The 12,575-nt window shown below is 34.3% G+C and overlaps 1 protein-coding gene across 1 annotated transcript; it reads right to left on the reverse strand.

The window, feature by feature from the left end:
* Positions 1–496: 496 nt before the first annotated feature.
* On the reverse strand, positions 497–11,342 carry LOC104613607 (transportin-1; the record flags this gene model as incomplete). Its single annotated transcript, XM_010292369.1, has 11 exons — positions 497–596; positions 1,379–1,454; positions 4,305–4,400; positions 4,610–4,708; positions 5,696–5,783; positions 5,879–6,037; positions 6,272–6,379; positions 7,156–7,242; positions 8,709–8,880; positions 9,820–10,045; positions 11,190–11,342. Coding segments are annotated over 11 exons (1,364 nt in total), but the record flags the coding sequence as incomplete, so codon positions are not given.
* Between the last annotated feature and the right edge of the window lie 1,233 nt (positions 11,343–12,575).

A 12,575-nucleotide genomic window follows, 5' to 3' on the forward strand; every position in this document is an offset into this window, starting at 1 on the left:
CATTGACTATTTAAGCAATATATCCAAAGTTGAAAGAGACTCTTCCCTACCCAAGTTTTAAGAATGAAGGGGTGGTTATTGTTTTTGTTATGTTTTTTTTTTAAAGCCTAAATTGCATCTGAGAAATATTATGTGAACTTTTGCCTTGCATTTTCGTACGCATTCTCAACATGAAAAAGTGTCAGAAGTATCAAAATACAGTTAATCAAGGTTCATTGTTTACATATTATTTGTAAGTAAAAGACAAAAAATGAATTTAACAATACTGTCCTTTCGTTTCCATAAGTGATAATTACTGAAGCAGAAATCCTGAAGTATCATGATATGTATCATTTTACATATAAACATTTTGTCCTCCTTGATGTCAAAAAAGCAGCTACAGCATGTACTACAGGGAATCAACATCAAGCTAAACTTTTTCATACTCAATATACAGCTTTCACTAAATTTCACATGAGCCAAAAAAAAAAAGTTAAGATCTATTTATGTATCTTACTTGGACTACTCCACTGGGGTTGACCGAGATCATGGTACATATCCCACGGAATGCTGAATCCTTTTCCTCATTGTCTCTTATGTTTCGCAGAGAGGTGCACCTATTAAGTTGGAGAGCAAAACTTAGCTAATTCTATTACTTTTTCATTCAGTCAAGTCAGAACTAGATTACAGTATTTGATGGAATAAGTCACACTGACAAGATTATCTGAAACACTATTTTGAACACTTAGAAAGATACTTGTTGCACACAGTCTTTACTGCCCATTAGGCATCAGCTCCAGAATCTTTCTTTCCTGTTGCACTACATACAGTTAGAAAGTGTGACCTGTGTTCCATTAAATACAAAAGAAACATGTATATGAAATATTTATAGAAACTATCATTATTAGAAGCAGAACATAAAATACTATAGCAGTATGAATTATGTCAGATACCACTTACAGAACAGTTATTTAACTTTTACAGCAGCAAGCAAGCTATTTTATACATAACAAGTCTAGAAACATATTCCTTACAGCAGTTCAAGCCTCAGACTGAATCTTAAGAAATGAACAGTTTAAATTATACAGTATTTGCATGCATTATATTATCATTCTGGTGGATTTTAAAATGCTCTTTTGTAGTCAAGCTTTAACACACAAGCATGTGACAATCTTATCCCATGCATAAATTAGTAGTTAGCCACAACATAAAGAATACATGACAGTGCTACTAAAAACTCACAAACCTGATAGGACAAGATTAGTCACATGGTTGGCAATGATTAAGGATTGAGATTTTGTAACCAACTGAAAATATATCTAAAAGTGAGATAGAAGAAAGAAAGAAAGAAAGAGAGTGAAGAAAAATGAATTAAAAAAAATAATTGAATAATACACACCAGGGTCTTATAAACTGCTGTAGCATGGGGGCCACCTCTTGAGGACAAACGTAACCAAGACGACCAATTGTTATTGCTAAGGTAATGCAATCACGGTTATACACCACCAAACGCCAACCAAGACATGAGCAAATGAGGGGGGAGGAGAAAAAATAAAGAAAAAACAACAAATAACTCAGAAACAGAAGCCAACAGAACCTGTGTATGATAGTAAACATAAGATTTCACCAGTGTTGTTTATTACCACCCCCTAAATAAGAGGCAGCAACATATATGGTATACTCTCCAGGTTAAAAGAAAAATTAAAGAAGAAAATGAGAGAACACCAAAAAACACAATTTAAAATCCAAAGGCTTTCTGATGTAAGCAGTCATTCTGCCCTCTTCAGAATCATCTCTTACAGTAAATTTACCTAGCATACACTTCAAAGTTTTTAATAAAAAGTACTATTATGGATACTCTTGACAGAAAGGAATTAACTATTTTCAGTTTTAGTATCAAGTAGTCCTAAACATTTTATTTTTTTCAATATTTTGAATTCAAGACTGTAATAGGCTTACTATCTATCAGTAAAAATACATTTATAAATACTTTTACACTGAATACATTGTAGTCTATCTAATAAATGCTAAATAGATTAAACACTTCTCAAAGAGCACCAAATATTTGTTGTCTTCATAATCTTGTAGAGAATTTAAAGTGGTTGCTAACTCATAGCAACTGACTGCAGAAAATTAATTCTTTAATCCCAATATTTCTCCTGTTCAGAAAAGGCTTCCTCATAAAAGTTATATAAGAAACTGACTTCTGATACAGAAGCATAAGAACACATGAAAAGCAAAACTGCTTCTTTGGATGATTAAGTAGCGTGGTCCTTTGTTCTGAGGGACAGACAGAAGAAAATATCATCATTCAAATGTGTTTTAATGGTGTTTGCTCAACTCACAAAAGATTAATCTTTAGAAAAAGGAGAAGGTAGGGAATAATGTATCAGGATTACTTGAAGCAAAATACACGACTAATACTAAAATCCAGCAGATTTATATGAAGCAGAGAAAGAAAACCTATGTTCAAGGGACATACTATGCAACACTAATTAACAGGCATTTGTGAACAATTTAATGAAACATGCAATAAAGCAGATGATGCTTTCTCCAATAAAAGTCTAGTGTAGGATATACTATCAGTTTGAAATGTACTCATTCCAGGAAAGCTGTGGCTCACTGGCAATGTACTATTTTGCCCAGACATTACTCAATTTCATTATGCAGTGTCTCAAATTTTCGGTAGGTCTAACATAAAACTGCATTTGAAATGCTACTTTCAAATTAAAATACACTTTTAAGGTTTATCTGCAAGTTCTCACAGCTACAGTTTGTACAAAGACTAGTAATTTCTGTCAAAGCTTAACTTTTTGGAATGTACTCATTATTTTCTATGCAACTACTTTTACTTAAGGTGGTCTTGTATGTTTCCATAGAAGTGTTTTCATAGCTCATTAAATAACAACCTAAAGCAGAAAACAGTAATACTCTTGCACTTACCAATGGCATGCAGCACAATATCCCACAACAAACTTATAATTAAGTACACCACACTCAATGTTTATTTGCAGTTATGCATCCACATTTAAAGCAACTATTAAGATACTAAAAAAAAAAAGTCAGTTTTTGGATGCTTCAAAAAATTCTCTAGCAGTGATAGAAGCAAACTTTTAAATACTGGATGCTCCTCAGTTATAGGTATTACACATCCATCAGTGCAGACGAAGGGGGTTGGGGCAGGGGGAAAGAAAACTTATATTGCTATGCTATTCCATAGTGTATTTCATAACAAGTAGCTATTTGCTCCAAAATTATCTTTTCAAAAAGCAGTGCCTATAAATATGCCAGACAACTAGGCAATTTTTCCTTCAAGTTCACCTTCCATACTAAATGAGGAGGTGGGGTGTAGAGAATACTGGAGGAAAAATATGCATTGAAATAAATCTCTCTCCAATTTATCTCATACTTAGCTCAAAACAAAAAAGTAACTGTAGCACTGAATTTGTATAATTTTCAATTATGTCAAGTATAATGACTAAACTATCATTTTTCTTACAAGAGAGTTTTCAAACAGAAAAAAGTCAAAAGATTCTCAATTAGTAAAATAGTAAACCAGAAACTTGTTAAATTATTAATAAAGTTTTGCTGAAGTATGGAAGGTGCTCTTCATACCAGAACATGCCCTCTATAAATACAAAAGAAACAAGCCTCAGAAATTCTGATTCAATAAGGCATTTGGGGATTGTTCCCAATTTGGAAGGCAAAGTTGCTGGCCAGAACATAAAAACACACATGCAACTGTTAGAATTCTTTTCAGAAATTTGTTATTAAGCAACCAGGTAATAGAAGTTATACATAATTTCAGTTATGTTGTGGTAAAACTGCCATCACAGATCTAGATTTTTGCGCATGTTACTACAAATTGATCTTAAAAAAAAAGTGCATTTTTTGTAAATTCAAAGAGTTCATTATTTGTTTTATATATGCCAATTACATTTGTTTCAAACATTAGCCATATATATACACAGTACACATGTGTAAGGACATGCATATATTAAAATCAGTGTAAAGCCACTAAGTCTTTAAGTGTTACTGCATACATTTGTCATATTGTATACATAAATAAAATTGGAAGAATACTTAAATAGATGATAACTAAATATAAAATGCTATAAAGGTGAGAAAGCAATAACTTTAATAATCTAGATATATGATAGATGTTTTGCTGCAAGACTGAGACTTGTAAGAGCTTCTGCAGAACAGAGTTGTTTTTGCTTATAAAAGCCAAATACATAGCAATAAAATAAGTTCCATGCATATTTTTATATATAAAAAAAAAAACTCCAATTCCCTTCACCATGAATGGCTCATTTTTTGGGTACCTGTGTTCTCTAACAATGTCTTTGGTGTGTTGGGTCTGTTAATTATTTCTACAAGCTGGTGCAACACCATTGGAATATAAGGCTGCATCTCTATACCTGAAACAGCCAAAAAGAAACATTCAGAAGAAAATGACCATTAATATACATTATCTTTTTAGATATGGTACATTGAACTTACTGTCAAAGACAAGAATATCAAATTTAATTTAAATTTTAACATGAAAATATCACTAAGAATAAAAAAAAACAACTCAAAGCATTCTAAATGTGGAAGGATTCAAAGAAAAAAAAATTAAAAATCTTACCCATCTGGATAGAGATTTCTCCAATTGCCCAGGTGGCATTGTTACACACAGAAATGAATTCAGGGTTTAGGTTGGTTCCCAAAATAGGCATGAAATCAGCTAGAAAGAACAACATTTTAAAATCTCATCACACAATACAACCATGTTGTCCCATTACTATAAGATCATGGGGAAAAAAAGAAAAGTTTTTAAAAAATTGTGTAAGCATATTTCAATTCTTGTAAGAATTAACAAGAGCTGTATTTCTGCTATATATCAGATTAACTTGTATTTTGCAACCTAAGCAGTTCAATGCAAATCTTTTCAAACTATGTTTTAAAAATATTTCTAATAGGCTTTACCTTTATATAACTCTAGAAACCTTTTTTCACCCCTTCACGGGGGTGGGGGAAGAAAAAACATACCTGGATAGCTATGTATTCAGCTGTGCTAAAAAAAACCCCAAACAAAAAACCCCAAACAAAAAAACCCTCAACAATAACAGCAAACCACCAAACAAAACACCCCCCCAAAACCCACAACAGCCAACAACAATGAAGCCTAGAAGGCAAATCACAGCTTTGATTAAATTTTAATAAAATGTTAGTCACAAAGATTATAACATCTGCCAAATAAATTTTAAATTACAAGCCTATCCAAGCATTCATTTGTCAAGTTAAGTTTATCTGAAGAGTATCTCAGGGAAGAGACAGTGAATATCTTGCAAGTGTATAACTGATGCTCCTTGTAACAATAGATTCTAGTAGAACAAAAAAGCTACAAATTCAAGAATTTATCAAAGAAAGCAACTGTTCTAATTGAAGTCTAAGTACATCTGTTTTGCTGTATTCCAGCACAACAGGAAGCATGTTACATATAAACATCAAGCAGCAAAATGAACTTCTGCACTGTCTACAAAAAGAACAACATGTCTTAAACACACAGTTCAAAGGAGAAAAGACTACAGAATCTTTCTGATAAAGGAAAATGAAAACTTACAACACCATGACAAGGCAAGCCACAGAAAAGGGAACTTAACAATGGCTAAACCAGCCTCTTATCAGTTTGTAAAACGTGTTAATTATTTAATATGTAAAAGAAACATACCGATGCAAGGCTTAACATGCTGAAAACACGCCTTTGTCAGATCACCTAACAATGCAAAAGAACTCTGCCGTACCTCAGGCATTTTATCCTAAAGAGAGGAAGAAAAAAACCTGACAATTCTAGAAGTGTTTCCGATTCTCTTAAGAAAGAAAATCCTTGGATTAAACAGGTTACTCATCTCACCTGCATGCATTGGTACATTAGTGTCAGGATATTGCTGCGAGCCACTAGCTGTTCAATGTTGCCTCCAAGTCCTTCAGCTAAACCACTGAGTAAATCAAGAGCCACAATCATGAAATCTTTATCTGGAGCCTCATATTGGTCTGGCTGAGCATTGTGCAACTGCAACAAATAAGTACACATTTTCAAAATGAGTATTAGATTTTCTCAGGGGTATGCATAAAAGTAAAAATAAAACAAAACAAGCAAACAAAAAATTAGTTTCAGAACTGCAGCTTCATTTAAATATTCAATGGTTAATACTACAAATCTCCCTGCAAACCTGTAACTTTACATAGTTAATACATTGGTTTAAGGAGATATTCTGAAAACATTGGAATAGCAATAGAAAAATACCATGGCTTGTGCAAGAGTCTTCTGCACCAGATTTACACAACGCTGGTACACAGGTTCACAGTACGGAAGAAAGCCAGATTGCAAGGCAGTAGCAACTGACGACAGGCACTGGAATAAAATAAATAAATAAAAAGAGCAAGAGACACACACACTAACTTTCCTCACGTCCCTGAAGTACCTTTTACTTGGGAGAGATAAATTAAAAGCATTTTAAGTATACCCACAAGTAACTGATTAAGTAAAAACAACATGGAAAGGCAGTACTGATTAGCTGAGCCAAGGCAACTGTCAGCTAATTGTTACTCTCTCCTATGTATGTCAGTTGAGAAAATTTCTCAGAAGCAGCATCTTCTTAGAGGTGGCCAAGAAAGTTCATATGAAGACAGTTACTATAATTCAGCTAGCACTTACGCTAAACTTCAATATCCTGACCATGTAACAAGCCCTAACATTACCCAAGAGTTACAAAACTAATTTCTCTAGAAGCATTTTCCTGCTTCACACTTGGAAAGTACAGAGAACAGACTACATGGTCTGGTTCATACCTTCAACCCGTCTGATAATAATTTTAATGGAGGGATGAAGGGAGAGCAAGGAGAGAGAGAAGACAAGAACAACAGGGGGATGGAACAATTAAAAAAAAAAAGAATCACAAAGAAAACACTCAAGAATGGCAGAAAAAAAAATCTAAAAGATTCCTGCTAAACCTAATGACATTTCCTCAGTCACAAGATTTTCTCACTACAGTCATAATATTTTCTCCATAATGGGAAATACCTAATGCTGTCAGCTTTTATAGTCACACTTACTAACAGGAGCATCTTTAGTAAAAGGGGTAATTCCTAAAAGAAGTTGATAAAACATATTCAAATTTTAACATTTACCTCTAATAAAGGGAAGAGATCTTTATCTTCATCCTTCAACATGTTCCACTTCTGGATTAATGGAGGCATTAGCATCTGAATATATTCCTGTTTAGGACGAAAATGCAACAGCTACTGAAACACTTCATTGTGTACTAGTTTATTTGAAAGCTAGAAAATTGATATATTAAGTATTGATATATTCTACTTTCTCAGCAAAAGAAAATTGATATACTCTAATCATTGTTGCAATATGTAGAAGTAGTTTAATATTAGAATTGACAATTTATGTCTTCAGATTTTTTGCTGAGGCACATAAGTACCTTTGTAGAATTAATCTTTTCCTCCAGGTTTGGCATCAGTCTAGAAACTTTTAATAGCTGCCTGGGTTGTTACAAATCTATAGGATTGCCTCAGGGCCTACAGAAAATGTTTTTACCAGCAATGCAATCTGTCTGTGCATCTGCCACCTGCTTTTCTCAACCATCTCCCACTGCCCTGATGCTACAATCCTATCCCCCCAAGTTCCTGAAACCTCTTCCTCATCCATGAAGAAAGTAATTTTCTATCCCTCCAGAAGGGCACACTTACCAGTTCTGTATAAAGATGTTGCATCTTCCCTGACACTGTTGTCACAGTCACAAGGACATTAAGCAAGGCATCCCTGTAGTACTGTTGCTCCCAGAAAGTATCCAAAGAGCCAACAGATGCTGCCAGCTAATGCTATGTCCAAAGATACAATATTCTAAGTGACTGAAGAAAGTCCCACCATCACCAGGAGCTCCCATTTAGCTTCCTCCTCGTGCCATCAAATGTCAAGCTGGACAGGGCCAGAAAGAGATTGGAAAAGATGTCCTCTGATGGTGTGGAGTCTTAGATGGCAAGTAAAATGCCATGGCAACAACCCAAATTGTTTTATTCTAGTGTCTATGACATGTGAAGCACTATAATAAAGCAAATTTCAATAGCCATCATAAGATGCACGTGACATGTATGCATATCCTATTAATGAACATATGTACACATATTTGCCTGTGTGTTATCTCTGCTTTGTCCAAAGGATTTTGTGTTTTTATATATAAAATGCATGTCTATCCCACTCTCTGATAAAGCAATTTCTAATGATGATGTACTCCAATACATCGGAAAGACACACAGAGCAGCTTAGCTATACTGAAAGTAGATACAGAAAAAAAAATTAAAAAAAAACCCCAGTCATTAGAAATTAGCACACACATTCCACCAATTTCTTTAAAGTCCCATTTCATATCTATATTGATATACATATCTCCTCTGAGCTGAAAAATTCTGAGAATGAGGAAAAAAAAGTCACGATAATGCGAAACACATTTCACAAGCCACCATACACACGTTTATTCAAAATGGGGAGTATTTGTGTAGTGGGAAAATTACATGCAGTCTATGTATTTTACATGTAAATATTTGTTATTATTGAAATCTACACAGAAAGGTCAGCATTTCTGTTTTATAACATGTAAAGCGTGTTACAAAAACCACCAAATCAGTTTTTCAATATATGACAAGTGCTTCTACAGAACATAAGGTATACTCACTGGTTTATTTAGATGATGTCCTACAGAATCTGCTAGAGTTCCTATAGCATCATAAAGAATGAGCAGGTTTTTATGCTGGTATTTACTAAATGCGAAGACCAAAGTGTCAAGTATATATGCAAGATAAGGAACAAGCTCTGTACAAGCCTCCTCTTCTAGAGTAGCAAAGGCACTGAGTGACAAAAAACCCACCCCAAACACGTCAGTCAGTATCTTGAAACAAAACAAAACAAGACCACCCCAAAATGCCCCACACTACCCATTTCTGTTTAAACATAGAACTGTATTTAGTCCTCAAATTCATCCAAGGTATGTTTTCAAAATGGTATTACTCAAACCCAATCTATTTTGATTGAACACAAAGATTCAGCTCTTACATTGTGATGAGCAAAATTTAAAAATATTCCTGTAAAACCTGTTATGTATACATATTACAGATCTAATTCTGCTTTATGAAGAAACTTTCTTGGCAGTCTGATGTGTACACTCCTGCCCCACACAAATTGACACATAAAAGCTTTATTTGCTAACCTTCCTGCATAAGTGGTGTACCCATTCCATTAATGGTGTGTCAATTAATATTTTTTTTTAATATCAGCAGACAGGGGGGAGAAAGGAAAATTTTATCTCCTTTCAAGAGAAAGGGAATATCCCTTGAAATAATTGCAACCCAAATGTTTTGGTAATCCTGAGCTAAATATAAACAACATCACTAATGCAATGATAGGATAGTTTTCCTTTGTCATCAGTATTGACCTTGTTTATAGGCATATAAAAGCCAGATTTCTGGTCAATGAAACTTCAAATATTGAAAATAAGCAGGTGTCACATACACATAATTTCTTTTACTGCAATAGATTGTTTAGTTTGGTGATTCATATACTCTGAAAACAAGCTGGACAAGAGAAATACAAATTATCTGATTTTATTTTATTACAATTTAGAGTAATCTGTGACTACTTCAGAAGAAGCTGAACCTACTCCAGGAAAAAAACCCCAAACATTAAGAACTAGAAATGGAGTCATGCATTCATCAATAAAAGCATTAAAATAGTTTCCCATGAAAAAGCATTGTCATGGATAGTGCTTTTTGTTTAAGCTTTTGGCTCACCTGCAGGCAGCTTCTTGTACTCTCTTGTTGCTATCCAGGATACGCTTTAGCAACTCAGTCATTAATGGCTTCAAGTATGTGTCTGGGGGTTGACTAACTACCCAGTGTGCATAGCGACTAAGAGTCCAGCATGTAATGGAGCGCACAAGAGCCTTTTTGTCAGAGAGGCACTGAATAAGGTGAGGGATCAGCTCAGGAAGATATGGAATCATACCCTGCATGCAGCCTAGAAGGAAAAATATAGCTATTACAGTATGAGAATTAGAAAACGTAATAGAACTTTTTGTTATTTCCTAGAAGGGACATATTTTCATCCCCTATCACGTAGTAATAAATTTTAACAATATACAAAGCAAGTCTACCTAATTTATGTTAAGTCCTAAAAAGAAACCTCACCATAAACAATAATTAAAATCCCCAATCAAATTTACATTCATTTCAACTACATTTCTACTTCAGTGCTTCCACAATGCCCAGAAATTCTGCTTTATTAAATGGCAAGAACATCCAAATAAAATTAGTTTATAAAGCTTGGAAGTCTTGTGCCAGTCTACTCAGAGTGACCAAGACAATAAGTAGAGAAAGATTAGGCCTTGATAAAAATCATCATATCATTAAAAAGGATGCCTTAAGAAATTTAATTTTCTTCTTGTTTTCTCCTAATATCACACAAATACTGGCCAGCAATAAAATCTACAACACTTCAAGTCAGCAAAGGCAGTAATATACTGAGATTTGCCAGAAGCACTAACTTTTACCTTGCTTGACTTGAAATCAAAACCAACAAAAAAGTTTTCTAGCAACAAAGAAAAAGTATGTTCACTAGGCACTGTAGGAAAAGATAATCCATAGATTAACCCAAACATATTCCTACAGTTTGCAAAATGGACAGAGATACTGGAAATACAGGCAAAAAGCCAAGTCTATGAGTAAATACAAAGAAATGGAAGTTATCACATTTAAATCAGTGAACCATCCACAAAAAGCAGCTCAGCACACTGAAGTCGCAGGACCAGTCTCCTCCATTTCTGAAAACACTGAATGAAATGTAAGGCTCAAATTTATTAAATATTCCTGTTTTATCAAATCAAGGTAGTACTTCATGAGATACCAATAAATATATGGTGCAGAATTAAGAAAAGGAAGAATAAAAGACATTATTTAAGTTATTTAGCCTCTGAAACATGCATAGATTTGAAAATGAAAATTTAAACAAATAACTGCAGTCACCAACTAGTAGATGTAGAGATTAATCACTAAAACCAAATCAGCTAAGGATGTATACTTGTTTGCACAAGTAAATTCACCTAGAAGGAACCACAGAGCTGCTTTAGAACCAATCAAAAATTCAGCAACCTGATATGCCTTACCTTCAGCAATTGCTCCAAGAACAAGGATACCAGATTCTTTAACTACCCATTCAGGATGGAAGAGCAATTCCTTCAAAAGGGGCAAGATGTGTGGCAGAAGTTCATCACGAAATACATTAGCCAGGACATCTAGAGCAGCAGCAGAACATTTCCCTGAGGGAAATTAACAGTGTTAATCTCTGCTTATTATACAAGCAGTTGTAGCTAGTATAATCCTCATTTTATCTTTGAGCTGCCAGGGCATTAGGAGAAAATATACTTCCATTTCATTAAAATACACAGAGATCCACTGTGCTCTGGTACAAAGCCACAGCTCTTAGAAAGCAAATTTTGCATCATTTTTATAACCACTAAAAGGACTTATACACTGGGGATATTAAAACACTCACTGACAGGAACCACACCATTATATTGCAACATTATATACACTACATAATTTCAGGATGGTGTAACACTACAGAAGAGGGAAGGTCTGTGACATGAATGTAACATACTGGAGAAGCTAAGGAGAAAGAAGAAATAGCCTAAAAATATTAGCAATTGTTTAAAAAGAAAATGTTTAAACATGATCCATGTCTCAAAGCAAAAAAAAAGGTAAAATCATCAATCTCTACAGACTGAAAGAAATTTGCTGACTTCTGCTCTGAGCTTTTATATCTTACTCCTAATTCTGTGATGCACCAATACAAAGAACACCAACTTGAAATTTGTTTGAAAGTTTTTAATCACATATTTTTAGCACACAAAAGCTCATAAAAGAACAACTTCAAAACATGATTCAGAAATCCTTACTCTGGTTTTCTGCTGTGGTGCTGTCATGTCTAGAAAAATAATGCTAAGATGTATTTATAAAGAATGCTTATATTACGGAATTTATACTGCACTTTTTTTGCTTATTATGATCTCAGTTCCTTCTTAATCTGTCAGAAATGACCCAACTGGAACAAAAGTATATACAAGACAGGTAATCAGGCAAAATATATGTAGCAAATGTAAGATGCAAAAATCCTGAACTGGACCTAAACTGCTAGTGGACCCAAAGAGGACACAGATAAGTTTTCAGCTGGGAGGTAGCAACTACTAGAATAGATACCAAATACAAAACTTTTTCTGCTCTGCTCCTAGATGATGTCCAACAGGTTTGAATAAAACAAAACATGAGCCCTCAACTCAGAGCAGTTCTCCACTGCAAAGCAATAATAAACAGCACAGACTCCCCAAGACCAGCACCTGCTGCTTTCAGCTAAGACTGTTTAAGCTTTCTACTAGAGGAAAAAAAGGCAGGCTCCCATATTTAGTTACCAGGTCTCATTAGTAAGCAATGCTGCTAATTGTCAGGCTGTTCTGTTTCCTCTCTGTTCAAATTGGAAGTCAAATATAGAACAC

Source organism: Phaethon lepturus, unplaced genomic scaffold (assembly GCF_000687285.1).
Source record: "Phaethon lepturus isolate BGI_N335 unplaced genomic scaffold, ASM68728v1 scaffold34588, whole genome shotgun sequence".
Taxonomy (NCBI): domain Eukaryota; kingdom Metazoa; phylum Chordata; class Aves; order Phaethontiformes; family Phaethontidae; genus Phaethon; species Phaethon lepturus.